Below are 27,826 nucleotides of genomic sequence, written 5' to 3' on the forward strand. Positions count from 1 at the left end.
CAATCTTTAATGATTTAAACCTCTATGCTTTAGTGTTAGAGTCATCTATATGCCTACCTTAAAGCACAGATTATCAAACGCTACGCTTTGAAAGATTGATAAGACCCCAGGATAGATTTTAGTTGTTATATTCTGCCGATAGTATAAGTCCATCGCTTACCGCTAGCATAATATAGAAGTCACTCATCCATCCCATTTATCTATATTTCTAGGAAACTGGTCCCATTACCCCCAGTCGGAGCCACTATCCCAAACGGAAAAGGAGCTGCACTAAGGTCCGGACCAGGTGGTTTCCCCAATGTTGTTGCAACGATTTTCGGGGCATCAACACGACTCTAAATCAGTTTTGAAGATCAGATCCAAAGACTCCACTGGAGGATGATCCCGACCAGCAGAAACATGAAAGGACAACATGGACAGATCAGGTACTCAAGTTGGAATTTCATCCAGGACATTTTGTTCTTTGTTGTAAATTATTTCTTCTCTTTTCCCGAGAATGTCAAGACTGTTTTGCAAAGCATATTGTATTTGAGAAGAGATCCTCAGCCTGCAGTTGATTCTTTCCCTTCGAAGATTGTGAATACCAAAGATTTTCATGCCTTTGAGCTTGATCAAGATTCTTTTTCCGAATTTTGTGATGACCATCTTCAAATTGATGAGCCCCAAGAGACCAAGACTGATCCTATACCTGCTGTACATAACCCTACACCTTGTAAAATTCCAGATCGGTATAAACCTATTGTTTTACCTTCGGTTCTTCATGCTTTCCCCAAAAGCTATGATCTATACTTGCCGAGGTTTGATGGTGAAAGTAAGGATGTCAACGCTGAGCAACATGTGCTGAATTTTGAGTTATTTCTTGACCTTTTTGAAGTCGATGATGAAGATGTTAGTATGAGGCTTTTTGCTCTTTCTTTGCAAGCTGAAGTTAAGAGTTGGTTCAAAGCCCTGCCTGATGCGAGCATCTCAGATTTCTAGCAGTTTGTCAAAGTTTTTCTCGACAGGTGGATGATCGGGCAGAACCTTTTCTTGATTGTAGAAGAGTATAACCATCTAAAAAGACTGCCAGGTGAGACAGTACAACAGTTTTCGGCCAGATTTAATCAAGTTTATTATTCAATGCCGGCTGATATAAGGCCTACTCCTAGATCTGCTCTCTTGCACTATCCGGGTGCCTTTGATCCGGAGATGGAGTTTCAGCTGAGAGAAAGGGATATTGCAACACTTCACGAGATGCAAAACAGTGCAGTGAATGTAGAGGCGCATCTGCTGATCCGACAGGCAAGGATGAAGGAAGAAGAGATGAAAAACATAGATCCGGAAAAATCGGCATCTTTAGAGGTAAAGCTTGACGTTTTGGTAAGTGCAGTAGAAGAGATGATGGACAAGATCACCGCAAGGAATGATTATGATGTTCATGGCTCGCTGATTGAAGAAGAACAAGTTGCTGACCCAAAACATTTTGTTTCTTACCCTAGTTGTCGTAGTGATTGTTTTATAGATCATTGTGAAGAAGAGAGAGCTGTTGATATGATGTGTATGTTTGATGATGATTTGCCTCATTATGATCAGTATGATGATGATTATGTTCTCCAAACAAAAGCTAATCTTGCAGACAAATCAACAGCTAGTTTGTGGGAGGAAGAAGTTCATTTTCAGCAGCTCGAATACAATGATCAGCCATCATATATCAGCTATGACAGTGACGAGGAAAGTGCAGCAAATTTTGAAGTAAGTGAAGGATCTTTGCCTTTTTGTTTTGATTCATGTCAGTTCATCAGAGACAACTTCCATGCAATCACAAATCCGTTGTTGACTAGTCTTGAATTGGATCCTCTTGAGCGCGATGAAAACCTGGTTCAAGACTTCTCATATTCAGATTTGCAACCTCCGAAAGCCATTGATTGTCCAGTTGCAGCTGAAGACTTGGAAGTGGACACACATGATTTAATGATTCAGGGTGACTCTGTACCATTTTGTTTTGAATCATTTCAGTATTTGAAGGGAAATTTGCATAGTCCATCTTCAGTGAAGAATGAGCAGCATGTAGGCAATCATGTAATCACATTGGAACCAATAGAAAATGGGTTGCAACAGTCTTTTCAAGTTTTTCATGATCCAATAGCTGATGTTTTGGATGAGTTTTGCAGTCAAAATCTATCTCCATTAACTACAGGTGAGCTTGAAACATGTGTTGATATGAATTTGATCCGGCAGCCAGTTTCTTTGTCATTTTTAGCAGGGGTCTCATCACAAGGCTCAGATCAAAGTTTGCATGCATGGTATGAGGAAAAGAGAAGTAATCCATTGGATGAGCTAAATTACAGTGAGCTTGAATTTCAAGATCCTTATGCAGTGCTTTTGGAGGCAGATAGAGAGTTCGTATCATTCAACAGATCTGTTTCTAAGTTGCCATCAGAGTTGCCTTTCAGTAGTTCTCTCTTGTTGTTCATAAGCGAACACTTGTGGAGAATTCGAACAGTAGATCGGATACTTGCTTGGTTACATTGGTTGTTTCATTTCACTTGATCAGGTGATGTATGAAACTGTTAGAGTAGGTTGTGATGAATAAGATCCACTTTGAGCATCATTTTTAGTTTGTCGGTTGTGTTTAAGTATCGAGTCAGTTTCTAGTTGAGTCATGGGTCCTTTATGAGTCAATTTTTAGTCTTGTTGTTAAGTTAGATTGTGTCGGTTTTCAGTCATGCATTTTAGTTTGAGTTTTTGACTCCATCGCCCAATGGATAAGGCACTGGTCTGCTCTCCCAGAGGTCTAAGGTTCTTGGCACCTCCAAGGAGCTACCATCCCCATTGGAGCCAATGTTAGTGTCGGTCATGATGCCCTCCATCTGTGATCAAAAAACTCTTTGCATATGCATAAGTAGGTGTCTCATCGATGTCAGTTTTGCATTCCATTAGGCATGCCATAAAACTGATGGAGGAGCTGGTCCTTGTTCCCTTCTTGGCTTTGCTGGATCAGGTCATATCAGTTAATGAACTTGTGTCACGCTTGTTTTGTTTTGTCTTGAAGTCCAATGTCTTAGGTCTAGGGTTTCGGTCAAATGTCATTACAAGATCATGAGTCAGAGGTCCATGGGTCCCCAGCAAGCCGGAAGGAGGTATGTAAATATGTTTCATGGATATTTTCATCAGGTACAGCTCATTTATACCTTGGATTTAAAAACCATGTTTTTAAAGCCAAGGTCATGTCAATTTTGTAAAAAATAAGGAAATTTCAAAAATTCTTCACAATGCCGGCAATAACCCTGGTCTCCTCGCCAGAGTCCATCAGATGGTCTACCTGCAAAAAGAACGGAGTTAAAGCACCCAAAAAGTCAAATTCAGGACAAAGCAAACTCAAAACAGTGTTAAAAGTGAATGTCAAAACAAAAACATTAAGAAAGTGGGTTTGGTAAGTTAATTTTTTCAAATTGGGCCTATAAAGAGTAAATTTCCCTCTAAACAGCCTCATTATGCATTTGAGAGCTTGCAAAAACGAGTGAGAGGTCAAAAGAGGCGATTTGCAGAAAGTTGGAGTCATTCTCAGGGGCGCGACCACTCAGGCTCAGTGAGCGACCAGTTGGGTGGGGCGCGACCACTCAGCGACCCCTCTGCAGTGTATTTTTCTAAAGGGCGCGACCACTCAGGCAGGGCGCAACCACTCAGAGCAGGGGCGTGACCACTCAAACTGTCTTCCACAAAACCACTCCAAATTTGCTCAATCGCCCTCTTGCTTGCTAAATTGATCGAGGTAGGGTCTTCTAACATGCTGGATGCTTGAAATCAAGGATGTTGGGATTGTGCTTATATATATTTGCTACCAAGAATGTAAAGAGGAATGGATTTTAGTTATTGCTTGTTCATGTAGGCATTATGCTAGGGTTGGTGTTCTTTTTCAAGGTTTTAAACTCCCATTTATTCCCTCCATTGTTTCCCATTAAATTCACAATTGTTATGATATGTCTCTATCTTATGTCATTTGCAAAGAATGTTAAATTTCCCATCCCCATTCCCTAAACCCTAATGCCCTCCATCTAATCTACCCAAAACCCTAACATCCTTCACACAGCAAGGATAACAAATAAACATAGCAAGAATAAAAATGATGTGCAAAAAGAAAAAGGCAATATGATGGCAAAATGACAAAAACTAAAAGAAAGGCAATATGACTGTGCATAGTCATTACAAACAGAGTACATATTTGCTGTGTATATTCAAAGCAAAAACAAAGAAATGCAGCTGTGTATATTTATAAAATGGACATATTGCTGTAAATATTGTTTGCAAAAGAATATTGTTGTGTCTCCCCAAAACCAAGCCCTGTTTTCCTCTCTACCCCTTCCCTAAAATCCTGTTCAATTAAGATCCCTTTTCCCTTATGACAAGATGTAAAAGAAGCCTTGTTCCCCTATGACTAAATGTACATAAAATCCTTTGAAAAACACTGTTTACCTTATGATGTACATTGAAAAAACAAAAAAACTCAAAGGAGCAAGCTATCTATGCTCCTATACTCCTGTTGCAAATGCATGTCCTTTCCCTTGATGACTATCATACGTATTTTCCCTAATAAAGTATTTCTTTGCAAATGATTTCCTAATGATGGAAGATGAGATGATATGTCTGACATTTTGTGAATTATCCCTTAAAAATCCCTGTTTTTACATATTTTCCCATTCCTTATTAAAAATCCCTCCCCTAACATTTCCCTTATGATTTTGTTCCCCTTGAAAACAACATACAACTCAGTGTTTTTGCAGGCAAGGGCAACAGTTTACTTTATCTATTTTCTCCACTTTGCTCAAAAGCACCATGTCAACCACTGAAACCTATGAGCAAGGTGATGATTGGTCTTCTTCCACAGAGGTTGAGGTACAGCAGAGGCTGTTAGAGAAGGAAAACGAGGACAAGAGGTTGCTACGGAACATGAAGAATCACTATTGGGCGAGGATGCATGTTTGCAAGGCGAAAATGAAGATGTTCCAAAGGAGGTTGGCCAAGGCACAAAAAAGGAGAAAGAGGCCCGATCCCCTCCGTATCTTGGCTGAGGCCTCTCTCACTCACCATGATACTCATTAGCCTCCTCCTAGCAGCAAACCCAAGAAATTTTGAGAGTTTTGAGACATTTTTGGCATTTTTGAGAATTTTACAGGTTTTGGCCATTTGAGTGGTCTCACCCCGCGCGCGACCAATCATGGGGAAAGCTCAGAACGGGGAAAACTCTACGTTTTTGGAATTTTCATGCAAAAATACACTTTCCTATGGATGGGTTTCAGATTTTATGAAGATTCGGGCTTCCAAAAGCTCAAAATACATGCAAATTTTGACTTTCTGCCCCTTTTTTGAGTTGCAGAAAGCTGCCTTGGGAGAAATGACTTTTGAGGGGTCAAATCAACTCCAAATTCAGAAATTCCAGTGGGGTTGTAAAGTAGACTCACAGAACTTTCCAATGAGCTATCTTGCACCTACTTTGGACATAGGGAAGGCCCTAAAACAGAGCTGTCAATGCGCGCGACCAGTCAAAGTGAGGGGCGCGACCACTCAGGGAAATTTCACTGTTTTGACCAGTTCGGCCAGCAAAACACTGTTTTTACTTTGGTTGACTTTTGAGGCATGTAAATGATGGATTTTTGTGTAATTTTCATGGCACTTAGATGCTTTTACTCTCCTTCATCACTTCTAGAAGATTCTTTGATGTAAATGGTAAATATTTAATGCATGGATAGGTTTCCTAAGTTTTAGAGGCAAGTTGTTTTGACTACCTATTATCTAGTGCTCAGTTTAGAATTAGTTGAAACAACTCCTAGGAAGCTGAGCTCGACCCCTAGAGGTGGGGAAAGGAGTTAGATCATCTATATTATGCCTTCTCTTGCTCATTTTCATGGTTGGACTCTTGAGGGAGAAGCTCCTATTGTATATTTTACTTGTATCTCTGCAATTTGAGGAAAAGGAAGACTAGGGTTTTGCAGACATCATTGGGATTCTTGTGGACTCTTGTGTTGATGGTGTGTTCTCTTATTGTAATTGTAAGTGTGTTTATGTTTTCCATCCCTTTCTTTACTGTTGCTAATTAAACAAATGAAGTGATAAAGTTTGAATTCATGCATGTCATGCTCAGCTTTCAAATTTGTTTAATGTTTATGTTTTCCACTGTCTAAAGAGGATTCAAAGTCATTGTTTGCCCTCTTTAGCTTCTCTTCTTTCCTCCTTGATCATCCATCTCAGCTAAAGGCATCAGCACAAACTCCTACCTTGCCCCAAAAACCCACCTGCAAAAACTGAGCTCAATCCCCGCACCCTGAATTGCACTCCCTCCAATTGCCACCAAAAACCCCAAAAAACTTTAAATCAACCCTCCTTATGAGTTTACTAGCCTAATATCTTTGATCCTAATTGGTCAGCTCACCCCATTGAGAAAATACCTTGAGTCTGACCGGAGAGAGCCTTCTCCTTCCTCGTAGGGCTAGCTACGAGGTGTAATGGTTTGATGTAGCCTTGAGATTTGTCTATCTCAGCCTAGGTGAAATTTCAAGCGCTAACAAATACCATGACTTGTATTCTTTTGATTTTGGTAAGGTCCGTTGTCTTGGTCTAATAAAATATTTGGTAGTATCCCTCGACCAAATCTTGGCAAAGAATGTCTTAATGGATGTGGTGGTAGGTGATATACCACCACGGTTTGGTATGTTATTGTCAAGGTCTTAGGGAGAGAAACTAATGCAATTAGAATTCTCCTATGCCACTCTTCTAGTTTTCGGGAAATTGAGGAAATTATACCGAGAAAACAAAATGAAATTCATGATAACTAGAAAGGAGAAGCCCAATAATCATCCTATAAATGTTGTACATACATATTTAGAGTCATTTATTTTATATAATGATAATGGACTGAATGACATGGATAGTCAGCTTGTGGAAATAAAATATGTACCAAAGATTTCCAATTGTATAAGGACAATTTTAGCTTAGGAAAAGGAAAGGCTGCCAAGTTCATCTGAATAGCCATCAGACAAGGCAGAGAAAGGCACAAAAAAGCAATCAGAGAAGGTAATGGAAAATTTAGAACAACCTGAAGAGAAAGTTTAGAAAATTGGCCCAAGGCAGAGACCAGATTTATAGCCCTTGGAAGAGAAGCACGGTCTTTGGATCATGGAATTTGATGGTGTTCTCGGGAAAGATGGGGAAGGCATTGGAATTTGGATCCGAAGTCCACATCATCAGAAAGGTGAGGTCCCTCAGAATGTTAGATTATGCTCATACAAGTTAGCTTTTGATTGCACTAACAATGAGGCAGAGTACAAAGCACTGATCACAGGCTTGGAGATCTTGAAAAGATTGGGTGCACAAAGAATATCCGTGTATGGTGATTCATAACTTGTGATCAAGCAAGTTAAAGGTGAATATCAAGCTCACCATCCATGAATGAAACAACAGAGAAATGTTTTTTTAGATATTTTGAGAATGTTTCTGGAATATACACTTTTGGTTGTACCAAGGAGTCAGAATCTTATGGTGGATTCTTTGTCTACAACTACAAGCAAGTTCAAAATCCCCATCTTTTCAAATAGGAAATTTGATATTCATGTAAAGAATCAGCCCTCTGTTCCTGACAACTTGCAATATTGGTAAGTATTCTGGGATGACAAGCAGGTAAATAAATTTCTCCATAATGAAGGAGAGTTTGAGAATTTTTCCATGGATCAAGTTGATGACAAGGATGATCAAGTCATCGAGCCAACCCAAGTTGATCTACTACAACTGAAGGACAACAATATTCTGAAAGGTCTTGTACCTTTGGAAGACTTGTTTGATCAAGATGATGTAGCAAGGAAGCCTACATTAGTTCTTACGGAGAAAGGTGTCGAAGACGTGAACATGGGAACAATGGACAAACAAAAAATGATCAAGTTGTCCAAAACATTATCTGTCGAGGTAAAAAAAGAGTATATTCATTTATTTTTTGAATTTTTTGACGTTTTCGCGTGGGATTATGCAGATTTAGTGTATGACAAGAAAATAATTCAGCATACAAGCCCAATTAAACCGTATCAAAATCCGTTTAGAAAGAAGCTAAGAAGGATTAACCCAAGCTTGATGCCATCCATAGAGAAAGAAATTAATAGGCCTTTCAAGGCAGGCATCATTGTTCCCATTAGATTTTCTGATTAGATATCAAATATAGTCCCGACGGGAAAGAAGACCAGAGAATAAGGATCTGTGCAGACTTCATAAACTTAAACAAAGTATATCTAAAAGATAATTATCCACTTCCCAAATTGGACCATATCCTTTAGAGAGTTGTTGGTGATTCCCGGATGTCACTATTGGATGGTTATTCCAGTTACAATCAAATTTTAGTGCACGAGGAAGACAGGACAAGACAACAATCACCACACCTTGGGGCACATTTATATATGCAAAAATTCCATTCGGTCTCAAAAATGGAGGGTCCACTTTTTGGCGTGCCATGGACATAGCCTTTGCCAATGAAAAATATGTTTTATTGGTTGTATATTTAGATGATGTAACGATATTTTCACATTCAGATGATGAGCATTTGTATCATTTAAGAGTTATTTTTTAGAGATGTAGAAATTTTGGGATCTCTCTCAATCAGAAGAAAATTTTGTTTGCTATGGAGGAAGGAAAACGTCTCGGCCACATCATCTCAAAGGATGGAATCTAGATAAAAACTTCATGGGTAGAAACTATTCAGCATATTTAATTTCCCTCACAACAAGAAATAAATCTAAGCATTCAATGGTAAGATGAATTTCTTACAAAGATTTATTCCTAATTTGGTTGAACATCTTAGAGAGATGACAAATATGTTGAAAAAAGAGAATGATGTAAAGTGGTCCGAAGAAGCCTGCAAGTCCTTTCATGTAGTAAAGCTTGCCCTCACCGCTTCCCCTATTTTAATCAGTCCCAATTACTTCAATGATTTTATTATATTCTCTTTTTCTTCTGAACCTACCATGGTAGTAATATTAATGCAAAAAAGAGATAAAATCGAGCTTTCAATAGCATTTTTCAGTCGCAATATCAGGGATGTAGCCCTTAAGTACAACATCATTGAGAAACAGGCCTTGGCTTTGGTAAAGGAAGTGAAAGATTTCAGAGTTTACATTCTACATTCACATACTCTTGCTTATGTGCCTAATGGAGCAGTAAAAGAAGTTCTTGTGCAGAATAACTTTGAAGGTAGAAGAGGTAGATGGATATCAACATTATTTGAAAATGATCTAGAGATCAAGCCTACCAAGCTGATCAAGTGTCAAGGCTTAGCCAAACTCATGGCAGTCAAATATCCATGCTCTAGATATCAACCTTGTAGCAGCATTGTCTGATAATCAAGAAGAAGTAGATCTCATTCAGGTACCTGATATCTTTCAATCATCTCCATGATATTCTGATATTATTTATGTTTTTCAAAATCTAAATCCCCCTCTAGGCATGTCTAAGGCTAAGAGTGGGTCATTGAAGTTGAAGGCTTCTAAATATTGCATTATGGACAACGCAATTTATTGGAAAGATCTTGGAGGTATGTTGCTGAACTATTTGACTGAAGATGAGTCTAAAGAAGTAATAAATGACTTCCAAAAAGGATATTGTGGGGGCCACCTGTACTGGAAGACCATGACCAACAAAGTACGGAGAGTGGGTTACTATTGGCCTACACTTTTTGCAGATATCTACAAGGTAGTGATGACTTGTCACGAGTGTCAAGTTTTCCAAGGTAAAGGAAAACTTCTTCCTTTGCCTCTACAACCTATATCAATTCATGCACCTTTCTAGAAGTGGGGCCTAGATTTCATAGGTGAGATTAACCCATCATCATCTGCACAACACAAGTGGATATTGATAGCTATAGAATACTTTACTAAGTGGATCGAAGCGATTCCAACCAGGCAAACAATAGATTCAGTTATAATTCAGTTTTTAGAAACTAATATCTTGTCCCGTTTTGGTTGTCCTAATAGGTTCATCACAGACAAAGCGGCAACATTCAAGTCTAAAAAGATGATTGAGTTTTGTGACAAATACAACACTAAGTTGGGACATTCTATAGCATACTATCCACAATGGAATGGTTTGGTGGAATCCTCCAATAAATCCTTAATCAACATCATCAAGAAAATGTTGGAGGCCAACAAAAATAATTGGCACAAAAATATGATCAATGCATTTTGGGTAGATTGGGTGAGTAGTAAAAAATCTCTTGGACATTCTCCTTTTCAAATTGTGTATGGAGTAGATATTGTTTTTCCTTCATCATTAGTAGTTCCAGTCATGAAATTGTTACAAGAAGCGAGAAGTGAAGAGAATGATATTCAATGCCGGATCAATCAAATGATTCACCTACAACAGACACGGGACGAGGTATTTCAAAACACCTCCAAGCTCCATGAGAGGATAAATAAAATCTATGACTAGAAAATAAAGGAAGATGATTTCAAAATTGGGATGTGGTGCTTCGTTGGGATGTTGGAAATGAAGACAAGGGTAAGCATGGAAAATTTGAAAATCTGTGGAAAGGCCCTTGTCATATTTCAGCTTTCCGAGGACAAAATTCTTTCTTGTTGGATGATATGAATGGAGAACCTTACTTAGGAGGACCAATCAATGGTAGGCTCCTTAAGCACTATCTTTTCTAAATTGTCACAGTTTCATTGTACATAACAGTTTAACTTTTTGCAAGTGTGAAGTAGAGAATCATTGGAGTACGGAGCCCAAAGTGAAGGCCATGGAGCTTTCCTGACTTTATGCCATTTTCAATGTTCAGAAAACAATTAAGTAAGTCAGTTTTGAGTCAATTTGTGTTCTTCGAGTCATCAGAATTCAGTCATGCATTTCAGTATAAGTTTTTGACTGTATTGGCCCACATGGTTAGGCACTTGGTCTACGGTGTTCTTGACACCTACAAGGGGTTTCCATCCCCAAATAAGGCCAATGTTAGAGCTAGTATTTGCATACTACCATTAGTGATCAAAACCCCTCCTATATATCATATTAGGGTCCCATTTTGAATTTTTTTTCATTCCACCTAGGTGCTCATTTAAAAATTTACTCATTGATGGTAGCCCTATGTCAAAAGCCCTACTCTCTCTCTCTCTAATAATCAATATTTTTTGGCACACCTTCATGTGTCTTACTGAGCATACATTGACCATAAAGGCTCATTTCATCATGTTTTGTGTCAGTCAAGTCCACTTGGAGTCTGCTCATTCAAGGTCCCATTAGGCTACTAGGTTTCATTCTTTCAAGGTCCAATAATAATCCATTTCACTGAATAAAGCCAGCGAAAAAACATAAGAGTGAGAAAAATAATATCCTTTTTCATTTAAAAAGGATTGGTAAACATGTGACTATGTTTGCCCAAATTCTAATTTTTATTCGAAGTATCAGTTCTAGTTCATAGTGTAATTTTATTTCAAAAAACAGATGTAATATTTTTTCTAATTTACTTAATTTTATGTTCATTATATGTAATAAGTTACTATTCCTAATGTTGTCAACTCAAAGAACTATGTGCCAAATTCATCCAAGCAAATTCAAATGTGAAGAGTGCCAAAACTCCATGCATCATCAACCTGCAAAAATAAAATTAAGGAGTTAAGGAAAAGTAGCAAGCATTTCAAAAAGGAGAAATGACAAATTAGAAAGTGGGATTCAAAGCTAAAAGATAAAATTCATTTCAGTATAAATGCCTTCATAGCATATAACTCTACTCCATTTTCCTCTTATCATTCCTTGAGCAAACCCCAAGTGACCATTTTTCACAATTCTGGGCAAAAATCAGCAAAATAGAACAGGTTCTACGTGTTCTCTTCTAGTGTTGTGCATTCTCCACAGGTGCTCTGCACTTACTTGGCACTACTCAATTGCCATGAGCACTGTGTGTTTCCTTCAGGGGCTATGCGCTTACCAGAGGCGCTAGACACTTACCACGGGCACTGCGCGTTTGTCCAGGAGGGCTAAAATCGCCTCCTTAGCTTCACTAAAGTTGCATTCAACCTCCAACAAGTAAGTAAATGTTGAAGACTACATGTTTCTTCCTCCTAAATTATTTCTCATGGTGTTTTGAAAGTTTTTTGAAGAATTGGTGTTATTTTCACATCTAAACCCTAGTATCTCTCTAAAAACTACCCATGCACTCTCAATTCCTAAATTTTAACTCCCATACACTTTCATACACCCCCTTCAACTTCATTCCCTTTCCCTAAAACCTTTTATCCCAAATACTCTCTAAATCTTTGTATCTAAACTCTAAGTCATAGGTGCTACAATTACCTAGGCTCCTAAACCCCCTACATTGGAAACAATTTCCGCATCCCAAAAATCTATCATATTAATACCCCATATCCTCCTCCATCACATACATTCCTTCACCCATCTCCTTCATGCTTCCCTTCCCCATTCCCTATTCCAAAAAAACCACATTCGAACAACCCTAAACCTTCCTAGGGTTCGATATTAAAACACTATGGCAGAAGAGCAATATAAACCATAGAGTGAGGAAGAATAAATAGAGGGAGAAGAAACATAGGTCAAGAAATCACACAAAGGAGGAAAGATACTTAGATTTGAGCCAACAAATCTCAAGGAACTCTTGGAATCTCCTATGGTTGTGGCATCCTTCAAATAGCTAGGTTGTTATGATTTCTGTGAGTAAGTTCAGGTAGTCCAACACCATCCTATGTTGACTAGGCTCTTCATATCTAAACTCCAGGACAACCAAGTCACTTTATCCAGGGCCAATTTTACTTTATCTACTGCCATTATATCATCTGCCACTAGAATCCCAAATGTTGGGGAGAAATGGTTTAAACAAGGTGAGTTGGAGAGACATTATTATGAGCCTTCCATAAAACCAAGGCATATAAATGAAATAAATGGCTATTTTCCTTTTTCTCACCTACTAGATAGATATTCTCCCATGATGAAAATCATGATGAAATACTTTTCATGTGAAGGTAGATTTTCTAGGTTTTATTCCTATCACATCTGGATTTTAATGCATTTTACTAGGGTAAAAATGCTCAATATACCCTACTATTTGTTCCAGGTCATTGAGAAGATGGCCTACATTATCCAGAAAAGGGAGTATGAATATCAAATGAATAGTCTCTTCCACCATTCCCTCATTAAAACCATAGTCCTTTATCATCTCAAAGAGCTCAACATTGCAAAGAGTACCTTCATAGACAATCCCATATTTGTTGATTCATCTACTTAGAATGTTCAAAGAATCCCTTCATAATGTCACCCTTCCACCTCCATTCCTCCATCTCAGCACATAGATCATTCATCCTCATCTGATCAATCACACTCACCATCACCTCCATAATCACCATTTCATGAGCATATCCATTCACCTAACATAGATGAATTTAGAGAGCAGGAGAATATTGGACAGGTTGAAGTCATCAAGCCTAAAGGGGCTGATTTTTCCACTTTGACACAAATTTGTCACAGATGCCATAGGAAAGTGTTTTCCCCATAAATTGTGGGAGGGGCCTTTCCTTCTTCATTAGAAAAGTGGGTACAAAAGGGCAGGGAAAAGATGACAGAGGCAGAGATTCAGCATGAGGAGGAGGACCTCCATGACACAGAATATGATTTTGACTTGGTTGACCTAGGTGAGCATGATGACAGTGAGAGAACAAGCATTATCACCAAATAAAAAGATGCACTCATCAAGGAGCTGCAGATCAACCTAGAGAGAGAAAAATACTTCATCTTATATTATGAGCAGGAGAATAAGCAACATCAAGCCAAACGTGATGTCATGGAGATTAAGCTCATCAAGGAAAAGAGGGAAGCAATGAAAGCCAAGGCATTGCTATATGAGGCCTATGATAGGTATGGTGAACCTAAAGAAGAACAAGAACCTAGAAAAAGACCTAGAGCTAGAGGGCTGAAAAGAGCTCTAGAACTAGAGAAACAAAAGGAGGCTGATCTTGCTAATGAGATCACATGGAATGAGGAATTTTCCATCTTGATCAATGAAAAACTAGAGAATTGGCTTGATAAGGTCAATCAACATCTAGATAAGCTCCTAGACAAAGCTAACCAACAAAATGAAATTCAGAAGAACATGGCAAAACACTATGCCAACAGAGAAAGGATTGCCAGGGAAAAACTTAAAGCTGCAAAGGAAAAAATTGAAGCCCTAACTCACCAAAATGATAAGGAGAAGCTTGACATACTTGTAGAGGCTTCACTCCAAGCCTAGCTACACCAAACAACAACTCCTTGACCAATTTTGAAGTCTCTTGGCACATTTTGGCAAAGATATGTTTTCTGTGTTTTTTAGGCAATTTAAATATCGGTTGCATGGTAAAACATGATACTTTTTGGAGAAATGGAAGCCACCAATGGATGCAGAAGGACCAATAAATCTAGGAAAACCATGTTTCCAGCCCTGGATTTTAAAACTAGCAGGTGAAAATGGCAAAACACTAGTTAAAAATCATGTTTTTTCCCTCTTTTTCGGCTAGGCACTGTGCACTTGACCAGTCTTGGACGAATGAAGTTTTAGAGGGTCAAATCAAGCCCATTTTAAAAACTAAAGGCTTATTACGAAACTAGATAGGATAATATTTCCAATGAGCTATCTTGGGCTCAATTTGGACACTAGCAATGCAGGTAAAAGTGGGTTTGAGGATGGCATGGCGCGTTTGCCACAGGTGCTATGCACTTGAGAGGTGTTCTGCACTTGACAATTGGCCTAGTTTTTCACTATTCTTCTCTATACTTGATTTTTACTTTTGGGAAATAAACATTTTACTAATTTAAATTATATTATAGATGTAATTATGGTCTTTTACTATTACCTAGGGGTAAATACATTAGGTTGATAGTCTTCATCATGTTAGATGAATCAGTTGCAATGTAATTAGGGATTAGTCAGTTTGACCACCATACACTCTTGTTATCAGTTTAGATTTGGGTGGAATTCCCCCTCTTCTCATGGATTCGACCCCTGATGTTGGTAGGAGTTTGCTTTTAGGTCTATATCTTCCCTTTCTTCACTCTTTCCAGAGGTTGGACTCCATTGGATGTTGTACTATTGTTTCAGACTTTGGCATGGAATATATCGGATGAGTTGCAACTATTTTGGTGGGATTCCTGTGGCATGGTATTTTGATATTGTTTCTTATTTGGTTACATGTGTGTGAGTGTTTTGTATCTTCCATGATCCATTTCACTTCTAAATATGTTTTATTTTCAAGGGTGATAAGCAAAATTCATCTTCTATGCTATGTTTTGGGAAAATCATCATAATTTGTTTCATTTCTTCAGTTTAAAAAGAATAAATGATTTCCATGCTCTTTTTAGCATCTCATCAACCTAAACCTTTCCATAAATGTACTAAAAAGTGTTAAAGTAACTTGCCTACCTTGCCCCATCAGATGTCTGCAATTCTGATTCTCTTTTTCCCTGACCCAGTTCACTCTCTAACCTAATTCACTCATCCAGTGACTACCCCAATAAACTCAAATCAAAATCCTAAGCTACTATATCTAGCCTAAAACCGTAATCCATACAACCCTTTTGGGTTGTGATCCTTTGGAGAGAGCCCTCTCTGGCTTGGTAGATCTAGCTACCAAGTCAAAAAATTGGTTTGTGATTATCTTGCCTAGACTCTTCCTCAGCCTTGGAGATCTGGAGGAGTGATAACATGAGGTATAAAATAATTCCAATCATTGACCTATAAGTAGTGTAATTTAATAAGAGGATTTATCATCCTTTGTCAATTTGTATATAGTGATGATGGGTGTGCTAATAGGCTTGCAATCTTCCATACCAAATTTCTTCATAATTTGTTTTAAATATTTTGACTCAGTAATGAAGATACTTTTTTCTAATTGAGAGAGTTGTAAGACAAGGAAGAAATATACTTCTACCAACATGGACATCTCAAATTCCTTCTACATTTCTTCTACAAATTGCTAACCCATTTGTTCCAAATCACTCCCAATGATGATATCATCTACATATACAACAATTATTAATAGATTTTCATTATCATATTTAATGTAAAGATTACTATTTATTGTTCCTAGTTTAATTAGTTTCTGTTGTAAGTATTTTTCCAACCTTGTGTACCAAGATCTTATAGGGGCATCTTTTTAACCCATACAACATTTTATTTAGTCTACAAACATGATATTCATCTTCAATTAACTAAAATCCTTTTGGTTGTTTAGTGTAAATTTCCTCCTCTAATTCACCATTAAGAGAAGAAAACTTGACGTTCATTTTATATACTTTAAAATTTCTATGACTTGAAAATTTCAAAAACATCCTGATGGATTCTAATATAACTACAGGTAAAAATGTTTCTTTGAAATCAATACCTTCTACCTATGCATATCCTTTTGCTTACTAGTCTGACTTTATTTCTTATTACATGTCCATCTTCATTCAACTTGCTTTTAAATGCCCACTTAGCAGCAATGCCATTTCTTCCTTTTGATATAAGTACCAGTTCCCAAGTATTATTTGTCTCTATCTAATATATCCCTTCATCAATTTACTTAACCAAAGTTTTATCTTAAATAGCTTGATCGAAACTTTTGGGTTCTATTTGAGACAACAATTCCCATATTTTCATGTCTCATAGTGCCTATGAATTTCCTTCTAGTTTGAATTCCCAATTCTTTATCTCCAATTATTTTAATTTCAATATATTTATTTTGTAAATACATGGATGTAGTTTTATACTTATGAGGGGTCTTCTCTTCTTCTTATTATTCATCTTACTCTCCATGTTCTACATACTCATTAAAGACACTTATCGCAACATCTAATTTTTCATTTTGTTGAGATTATGCTAATTATGGAAAAGCTTCATCTACCTTGACATCAATGCATTCCACTATTTTCTGTAACATTTTGTTATAACACTTTTGACCTTTGTATCTAATTGATTAACCAATAAATATACCTTCATCTACTCTAGAGTCAAATTTCCCTAGATTGTTGTCATTTGTCTTTATGTAGGACTTGCTTCCAAAGACTCTTAGGTGTTTTTATTGATGTTGTTATACATTTCCATAACTCAGAGGGGGTTTATCATTGTTTGATATGAGCTTAACTATGTTTGATAAATAGAAAATTGTTTGCATTATTTCTCCCAAAATGTGTTTGCAACCTTTGTTTTTGCCATCATTAATCTTGCCATTTCTTGAACTGGTATGTTCTTTCTTTCTACTACTCCATCCTTATGAAGTGTTTTGGAGACTAAATATAGTCTTATGATCTCATGATCCTCACATAATTCCTCAAATTCATTACAGGTAAATTATCCTCCTCCATTTGATCTCAAACATTTGATTTTCATGTCCTTTTCATTTTCTACTTGAGCCTTGAACACCTTGAAATTGATGAGAGCTTCCGATTTTTATTTTAGTTGTAGGTTTTAAACCTGTACAGAAATTACCTGCATACGAATTCTAAAACATAGAAAATAAACAATGCGAGATCATAACACATAAAACACATATACACAGAGATTTTCCCCTGGATTCCAAAACCGGGACTACCCGCTTGATTTTTCATTATGTTCCTTTGAATGTTACAATACATATTTATACATGCCAAAGCATCCAATACCATGGACCGAAAACCATCGCGTCCAATACCATGGACCGAAAAACCATCGCGTCCAAAACAAAACCATAAGTGGGTCCGCCCAACCTAACATAGGGTCCAAAACCAAAATTTTCTGGGGCGCTGCCCCGGACCCCATAAAGTGGGGTTATGGGTGCCCTTCAAACCCCTTGTTAACTACATGTAAAGAATATAACACAACCCAACATTTTCCCACTTCTTGCTTTCTTTCCACAGGGGGCCACAAGAGAGCTTAATCATTTTTCCAGCCTTGAGATGCCCATTGTCTCTCTACACCAAGAGAACTTCTCAGAGCTCACAGGTTTTGTCAATGCATCTGCAATATTATTCAAAGTGTCCACCTTTACCAGCAACACCTTTTTGTCTTCTATCATATCCCTCACAAAGTGATACTGAACATCAATGTGCTTTGTCTTTGAATGATATGTGGGGTTCTTTGCCAAGAAAATTGCACTTTGGCTGTCACAGTCTATCCTTATAGCTCTTTGTACTAACCCCATAGTTGAACACAATCTTTGCAACCAAACTACTTCCTTGCTTGCATGAGTGGCTTCCATGTATTCTGCCTCTGTAGTTGATAGTGCCACTACATATTGTTTCTTACTCATCCAACTGACTACACCTCCAAATAGGTTAAACACATACCCACTTGTAGATATTCTCTAATCCAGATCTCCAGCCCAGTTTGCATCAACAAAGCCACAAATATCCAACACTCTGTCCAATCCTGGTCTTCCTTGGTAGCACAAACCATAATCACTAGTGCCACGCAAATACTTGAAAACCCGCTTCACTGTTGTCCAATGCTCCTTTCCTGGTTTTGACATAAACCTTCTCAATACTCCCACTGCATGTGTAATGTATGGTTTAGTACAGACCATTGCATACATTAGGCTACTGATTGCACTTGCATATGGAACATGGGACATGTCCTCTTCCTCCTCTTGTGTCTTGGGACACTGTTCAGCAGATAACCTCACACCTACAGGAATAGGAACCTTCACCGGTTTACGATCCTGCATATTAAACCTATATAGTATTGTCTTGACATACTTCCTCTGTTTTAACCAAAGATTCCTCTTTGCCCAATCTCTTTTAATTTCCATGCCCAAAATATAGTTTGCAGCACTAAGATCTTTCATGTTGAATTTGGAGGACAATTGGGTCTTCAAATCCGGGATAATTTCTTTGTCATTTCCAACCAGAAACATATCATCCACATACAAGACCAGATAAATAACAGGGTCACCAATTAATTTAAAATACACACAATGATATTCTTTGCTTCTAATGAAGCCAAGTCCCCATATAAACATGTCAAATTTTTGATACCACATCCTTGGTGACTGTTTTAACCCATATAGAGACTTCTTTAACTTGCATACCAGTTTTTTTCTTACCCTTCACTACAAAGCCTTCAGGTTGCTTCTTGTAGATTTCCTCTTCCAAATCTCCGTGAAGAAATTATGTCTTCACATCCATCTGTTCTACCTCAAAATCAAAAGCAGCGACATCAGATAAAAGTAATCTAATAGAAGTTACCTTGGCAACAAGAGAAAACATATCACCAAAATCAATTCCCAACACCTGGGAATAACCTTTTGCTACCAACTGAGCTTTGTATTTCTCCACTTTTCCTTCTACATTTGTCTTCTTTTTGAACACCCATTTGCTGCCAATGGGTTTCCTTCCATCCGACAACTCCACCAGATCCCAAGCCTCATTTTTGTGCAAAGATGCCACTTCATCAACCATGGCCTCTTTCCAGAGTTTTCCATCCTCTGAATCTACTACTTCCTTCATAGTTTTGGGATCATCATCAATAATAGATAAAGAAAAAATTGAACAGAAATCAGATGGAATATACCTTTCAGGTTGCCTTCTTTCTGGAACTGATCTTCTCATAGCGGGAGTTTGTGGCTCTTCATCTTCTGATTCCTCCTTTGCTGTAGAGTCTGATTCTTCCTCCTTTAGCACAAATTCTATCTTGTCAGGTTCCTTTTGTTGGAATTCATGTTTAATAACATCTTTCACCTCTCTGAACACCACATATCAACTGTACACAACCTTCCATGTGCCCGGGTTCCAAAGCTTATAACCCTTTAAACCATCCTCATACCCAATAAAGATGCACTTTTCAGATTTACTATCCAACTTGGCTCGTTTCTCCTTTGGAACATGTACATATGCATCACATCCAAATACCCTCAGATGTGAAAGAGAGGGTTTCTTACCAGTCCATACCTCTTTTGGAGTCTTATCCTCCAACACTGATGAAGGTGACTTGTTGACTAGTTAACATGCAATATCCACCGCCTCTGCCCAGAATTCTTGTCCTAACCTGGCACCACTGAGCATGCTTCTTGCCCTTTCCATCAACATCTTGTTCATTCTTTCTGCAACTACATTTTGCTGAGGTGTATATGGAGTATTTTTCTGTTGTGATATACCACACTTCTTATAGAATTCTTCAAATTCCTTGCTGCAAAACTCTCCACCATTATCTGTCCTCAACACCTTTATCTTCTTCTCTGTCTAATTTTCCATGAGAGTCTTAAATTCTTTAAACCTGTCAAAGACTTCAGATTTCTTTTTAAGGAAATATATCCATGTATTCCTTGAGAAGTCATCTATATATAATACATAGTACACAGACTTACCCAGTGGTGGAACCTTCACAGGTCCAAACACATCACTGTGCATAAGCTCTAATATCTATTTCGCCCTCTTACTACCAGAGGGGAAAATCACTCGATTCTGCTTCCCATATACACAATTTTCACAAAAATCAAAATCTAGAGAGCCATTACTCATACCTTCTACCATATCTTTACCATGAAGTATTCGAAGGTCCTTCTCCCCAATATGTCCAAGCCTTTGATGCCACAACATGGTCTTCTCTCCAGAGACCACTAGATTTTCTACTCCACTTTCAGGAACCAGAGAACTATTGCACCCATCAATAACAGTGCTACCTTGCAGCTTGTACAGAGTTCCAATCCAAACTCCCCACATCAATACCAGTGCTCCCCGAACCATCTTGCAGGTATCCTTCTCGAACACTGTTTTTACACTTGCATCATCCAGCTTGCTAACAGAAATCAGATTTCTAGCTAATGCAAGAATATGTAGAACACCTGGAAGTGTTCTAACCCTCCCACCTTGCAGTTTCAACTTTACTTTTCCACGACCAACGATTCTAGCCTTCATATCATCCCCCAAGAAGACATCACCACGATCATATTTCTCATACTCACAGAACCACTCTCTATGGGGAGTGAAGTGAAAGGATGCACCTGAGTCAATCAACCATGCCTCGTGATCTACATGTGTACTTGAAGAAGCCAAGTACACATCCCCACCTTCATCTGAGGTGGTTTTCACCTCTACAGAAGGAGCCTCATCAGATCCCTTTCTTTTTTCAAGAGCTTTAGATTTACATTCCCTTTTGTAGTGCCCTTCCTTTCAACATTTCTAGCACACCACCTTTACAGGTTTTCTTGGAGATTTAGATCTCCCACTCGATGAATTATTTTTGTTTCTGTTCTTGGTCCGCCTTCGTAAAGACAAGTCATCACCATTTTTTCTCTCCATATTTTTCCGTCTCATCTCCTCCGTCAGCAAGGATGAGACTATTTCATCAAAATGCAAGGTAGTTGCATTGCTACCTATTGCAATGACCAGACTATCCCACGAATTTGATAGAGAACACAAAAAACTGATGCACTTATCTTCATCTGAAATTTTAATATCAACAGATGCTAACTAACTTACCATAGTATTAAATGCATTCAGATGCTCTGTCACCGAGTCTCCATCTTTCATCCTCAAGTTATACAGATTTTTCCATAGGAACAGTTTATTCACCAGAGACTTAGATTGGTACAAAGTCCCTAACTTGTCCCACAAAGCATTTGCTATAGCTTCCCTTGATACATTCAGCAATACTAAATCTGAGACACACAATCGTATTGTGCTCTTTGCCTTCCGATCCAACTTCTTCCATTCTTCATCAGACACTCCTATTGGTTTAGTACCCGGATCTACTGCGATCGACTAATCTTTATCCACCAACAAATCCTCCATCTTGAGTTTCCACAACTCAAAACTCTGACCATTAAATTTCTCAATCTCTATCTTTCCACTGCTCACCATCTTCTTTCACCACCAGAATTGATCTCGCAGATCTCCCACTGAACAGGGTCTAACACAGGCCCGAGCAAAAGCCCTTAGCAACAACGACATCCCCTAGAAGCCAAAACAACTCTGATATGAAATGTAGGTTTTAACCTTATATAGAAATTACCTACATACGAATTCTAAAACACAGAAAATAAACAATGCGAGATCATGACACATAAACACATATACACAGAGATTTTCCCCTGGATCCCAAAATCGGGACTACCAGCTTGATTTTTTATTATGTTCCTTTCAATGTTACAATACATATTTATAAATGCTGAAGCATCCAATACCATGGACCGAAAACCATCACGTCCAATACCATGGACCGAAAACCATTGCGTCCAAAAAACATGTGTGAAAATCATGCACAAAACCATAGGTGGGTCCGCCCAACCTAACATAGGGTCCAAAACCAAAAATTTTTAGGGCACTGCCCCGGACCCCATAAAGTGGGGTTACAGGTGCCCTTCAAACCCCCTATTAACTACATGGAAAGAATACAACACAACCCAACATAAGCTACATGATCTAAGTTTCCCTTGTATAGTCATCAATAAACAAAATAAAACATCTCTCTCCACTTGGGATATAATTTCTTGTAGGATCACATATGTCAGTGTGGAGGATCTCCAAGGGTCTAGATGATGAATGCTCTTTTATCTGGAAATGGACCCTTTCCTACTTTCCAAATTGGCAACATTTACAAATGGAACCATCTAGCATTGACAAATTTTGCATGCCTCTTATTGTTTCTTCCTTGTTTATTTTTATCAGATTATCAAAGATTACATGTCCCATTCTTCTATGCCATAGTCAAGTTTCATCCAATTTTCATTCAACTTGTTGGAAGTTATGATTTCTTTGGCTACCACTTTACTAGATTCAAATTTCCTTATCTCACAATATTTAGAGTGAAATGTGGCATCATATCCTTGGTCGCACATTTGGCGCACACTTAGGTAATTTTTTTTTCAATCCATCCACACATAAGACATTATGAGCCTTGGTCTTGACATCTTCGCTGAAAATTCCTTTTCCTTTTGTCTAAGCTAGTGCACATTTCCCAAATGTGACACTTCCTCTTGTATGATTTCTTAAAAGGAGAACTTTTACTTTTTCACCATTCATGTGCATTGAGAACCAAGTCTCAACATACCATTTCCCTTCTCGATTATGGACATATAGTGAAAATACACACTGTTCAAATGTCTCTAATATTTGTTTCCATATCTTTGTGCCACTTTGATTTGAAAATTGCTTAGGAATTTGTTGTCTCGGGGAATTAAAGAAACTGCTTCTACATTCACTAGTTTTGTGTCCAAAATTGTTATAGTTAAAGCATTTGATCTCATTCATGAGAGGAGAAAAATATATTGTTCTTATCAGCATAGGAGTTCCTAGATCTATAATTTGGAAAATAACTAGATCTAACATCTTCATTTCTTTTAAACTTATTGGCTTTGTAGTTAACAACCTTAATATGCCCAAAGTTATGAAACAAGTAAAAATTTCCATAAAACAAATTTGGGTGCCTAATGTTTCACTTTTTTGCATAAGGGTATATTGGTTGTATCTTTGTTTAATTTCTTATCGATTCTCTGATATGTGTTGAGGGTTATTCATGGATCTAATAGGGTTTTCTAGTTATTTCTTTTGTTAACACCTTGTTTCTATTCATTGGCTTTTCCTTTTAGTTCCTTTGCATAAATTAGAGGAGATTCATTTCCTAAGGACTTGGTTCTTGGTTCATTGCTTTAGATATGATGAGGATCTTTATAACCCATACTAATTTTGATTATTGGATACCTTTTAGTGAGAATGTTGTGCAATATTTTAGATCCTTTAGCAAACTTGAGGTTTGTATTCATCTTAGCTTTTGATTTCTCTATATCTGTCCTTAAAGAGACAACCTCTGCTTCTAGCTTTGACAACTCTTTTCCCATTCATTTAGATGATTTGTGAGAATTTCCTCTCTCCTATTTTCCTGTTTGAGTTTAGTTTTCAAAGAGATAATATATTCTACGTATGCATTTGAGTCTCTATTTTGTTACTTCTTGGCTAAATATTTCTTACGAGGTGAATTCTCATGTTATGATTTTCTATGAATATTTTTTTATCTTTCAATTGTTGTAGAAGAATTACTTTGATTTGATTTTTTTTCTCCTGATCGCATCTTTTGAATATTAAAAGTTTCTTCATCAGAATGACAATTACCTTCTTCTGCTCTCAAATATTGTTCGTTCGGTTGTTTTTTCTTCCTCCTTGTCTTCTTTAGTGCCTCTAGATAACTAATAAGCTCTGCTTCAAGATCAAATGCTCCTTCAACTTCTTCCTCTATGTATGAATTATATTTGTATTTCAATTCAGAATCTAAGGCCATGAGAAATAATTCATCATGCTCTTAATTAGATGATTGTTTGTTGCTTTGTTAATATGAGCTTCTCTTGAATAGAAACTCTTATTTCTCTCAATCTTTCTCTTCTGGTATTTGTGAGATTTACTTCTATTCTTTTGATTTTTTTTCTTGTTCTTGCTTCTCAACTTTAGTGTAAGGACATTTTGATTAAAAGTGACCAATTATACCACAATTAAACATTTTAGGGGTATCATACCTTTATACTTGTCAGTTCCTATCTTTAACTTCGTGATAAATTAAGACACCTAATATGATTCATAACTATAGAAATAAAAATGTTCTTTAGACATCTTTGAAGCTTTCAAGGTAGCTTCCTTTGGTTCTGACTTCTCCTTTCCAATTCTCATTTTTTAAGTTGTAAGAATTCCATGAAGTTGTTCCATCGAGAGAGTATTTAGTTCATGCATCTATTCAATAGCGAATATTTTTGCAATAACTTTGATAGGAAGAGATCTCAATACATTACGAACCATTACATATTCATGAAGTTTCTCATTAAGGCCTCTAATCATGTTAGCTACCTCATCAACTCTTAGAAAGTATTCTACAATATATTCATCCTTATTCATCTTGAAAATTTGAAACCTCATTCTATGAGTTTGAAGTTTGGCTTTCCTTTCCTTAGCATCTCCTTTGTAGCTATTCTTAATTTTATCCCAGATCAACTTGGCATATTTGCACTGCATCACTTTGACTAGTTCATATAGGTTAAGACCGATCAAGATTGTATTTCTAACCTTTACATTATTCAAATAGGCTCTTCTTTCATCTGGATCTATTGGAGGAGTTGTTGGAAACGTGTATCCAAATTCAACGGATAACAAAACATGAACACCAAGAGACATTACGTAGGATTCTATTCTTACTTTCCAAAATCCATAATTAAATATATCAAAGGCTAGTGCTCTATTTGAAAAAAATCCAACCTAACCACTCATGATTCCCTACAGATCTACCTTCCAATTTTTAAATTATTTTAAAGGAACTCACTCTGATACCAATTGTTGGGAATCAAAGAATATTGAGGGTGGGGGCGTGGGGGGGGAGGTAAATCAATATTATACAAATTTTTACACTTATTTGCTCAATTAATAAATAAAATATGATCAACAATACAACAAAGGACCATTCACATAAAATGTTGAACATAGGAACTAACATGGAAACCCATACAAGAGAAAACAAGAAATTCAAGTTTGATTATGATGTAATTATAAGATCCAACTTTTAATTTCATCAAAATATGTAAGCACCAATCTACAAGTGGATCCAACTCCTTTTTCTTTGTAAGCACATGCTTGCTAGAGGCACCAACCTTTGATATTTACAGGTCGAAAGCTAAAGGAAGGCTCAATCCCCTGATTTGCAAGCTCCAACCTACAGAAGCCACTCCATTCACTTATTTCATCACATTTTCAATCTCATATGTCTGGAAATTAATATTAGTTATGAATTAGCTATTTTAGATAAAAAAATATTCTCTATGTATTTAACAATAAACTCTCTTCAATAAAAATTTTTCACCGGCACACTATCTCAATAGCCTTTCATTATTTAATTATAAATCTTCTCACTGATCTCTAGTCTGCATCTCAATTCCTATCACATTTTCCTTGTACAAATCAAACGACAAGTTCGACTCAGTGTAGATAGTAACTCACTCTCTCTATTCTTACATGAGAATTTATCACCCTTAGTTGTGCAAGGGAAACTATCAATTATCACATTTTCATGTTGTTTATTTATAGCTATAGCCATGTTTTTTCATTCCTACAAACTTTGATTTTCTTAATTAAATTTGGCACTCGAACACCAAATTTATATATTAGCCACTATTGGCTAGCTCCTGAGTGTATTTAACCATATTCCAAGACCACAATATTCAACCATTAGGCGCTTAATGCTAATTGGTTGAACCATTGAACAAATCCATCACCGCTACAAAACATATCCATATGCTAACCCAATCATACGACAAAGGGTGCACTTCATCCACCCCCTAGTTTTCGAAGTTTAACGAGGGGGAGTGAAGGAAAATTTTCATTTGCGTGACTTAAATCCCCTTTAACTCTTCTAATCTCACTAATGATGTTTAACAAGAGGGGAGGGGGTTTTTTAATATTCACCCTAATCCAACTCAGTTCCACATACACTCAAGAAATCCACTAGAGTGTCGCCTAGGCTCCACCTATTGTCACATGTATATTTTTCCCTATGGACACCTACACACAAATTTTCAGGCACGAGACTTGAAGCTTGGAAACTTACCTACCATCTCACTTCCACCTTTTACTAATGTCATCCTGCCACATGGTATCCTCTGGTTGGTGTCATGTTTCACCCAAAAACTAGCCACTCGGCTACCCAAAAAGGTTGATTCCACCTACCATGTATCACACCGATAGTTTGCAATGTCATCTGCCACATCAATTTTATGCTATGTCACCCCAGTTAATGAGTCCCTGGACCATCCTAGAAATCAAACTTAAAATACACCTAGGGGTGTGTTGCATTGGATTATGGATAATCGCTAATTAAGGTAACTTAAGCCTTAACTTATTGCCATGTAAACTGGCCAACTTAGTTTCCAACTCATCTAAGTTGGAAACTAAGTTGGCCATTTTACATGGCAATAAATTAAGGCTTAAGTTACCTTAATTAGGGATTAAGGATAATCACTAATTAAGGTAACTTAAGCCTTAATTTATTTTCATGTAAAGTAGCCAACTTAGTTTCCAACTCATCTATGTCAACCTATCAACTCTTGCCACCTATCAGTGTTGCTCATCATCAACCAATCACTCTGTTACCTATCACTACTACTAGCTTTCTCATCTGAGTTCTTGGGTCTACGGGCGAGTTCATTTAACCAACCTTGCAAAAAATTTGGGGCAGTAGGATCGATGATTAAGGCTAATCCCAAATTAGATTATCTTAACCCTCAATTAAACAAATTACCATGTGATTCAATAGAAGACTATAACCTAGAGGAGTTGGAATCCTTCTTAAATTGCCAAACTTCAACATTATTTTTCTCTTCAAACCTTTGGAGTCAGATGAAGAACCATATACTATTGGAAATTTCTATGAGGGGAATATCTAGCTAGGGAATTCACAAGATATTTTTAAGCTCTTCCTAAACCTTACATTAGTTACAAGAGTTGATATCAATGAAAACCAGTAGAAAACCACTTCCAACTTGCTCAACAACGAGCTTGTCTAAATACACATGAAGCAAAATAACTATGAAATTTTAAGTGGGATGTTACCCAGGTTGAGGGTAACTTCCCAACCTATGTAATGTTGATAGAAATAATCAATTTGAACTAGAATGATTCACCAAAACTCAATCAAGAGAAAATTTCATTAATGGAAGATCAAACCTTGTATATAATAATGGAATATAAATTTTGTGATCAACAATCAATCTTCCACACCCAATCCTCCATATTGTATACATATTTATATAGAAAATTCAATGGGGAAGATCAGATCCAATCCCCGAAACCTAGAACTAACAAATTAGAAGAAAGAAATCTAAAAGTTGGCCACAATACATAGTCTAGCAAAGTATGTTTT

At 37.2% G+C, this 27,826-nt stretch overlaps 1 protein-coding gene across 1 annotated transcript; it reads right to left on the bottom strand.

Annotated features, from left to right (window-relative positions):
- Window positions 1-24,654: 24,654 nt before the first annotated feature.
- LOC149151774 (uncharacterized) lies at window positions 24,655-25,092 on the bottom strand. The gene has a single exon (XM_089443260.1). The coding sequence runs from the start codon at window positions 25,090-25,092 to the stop codon at window positions 24,655-24,657; it is 438 nt and encodes a 145-aa protein (XP_089299386.1).
- Between the last annotated feature and the right edge of the window lie 2,734 nt (window positions 25,093-27,826).

This window comes from Pinus tabuliformis, chromosome 9, assembly GCF_031772625.1.
Source record: "Pinus tabuliformis cultivar Carrire ecotype Pingquan chromosome 9, CPIR1, whole genome shotgun sequence".
Lineage (NCBI taxonomy): Eukaryota > Viridiplantae > Streptophyta > Pinopsida > Pinales > Pinaceae > Pinus > Pinus tabuliformis.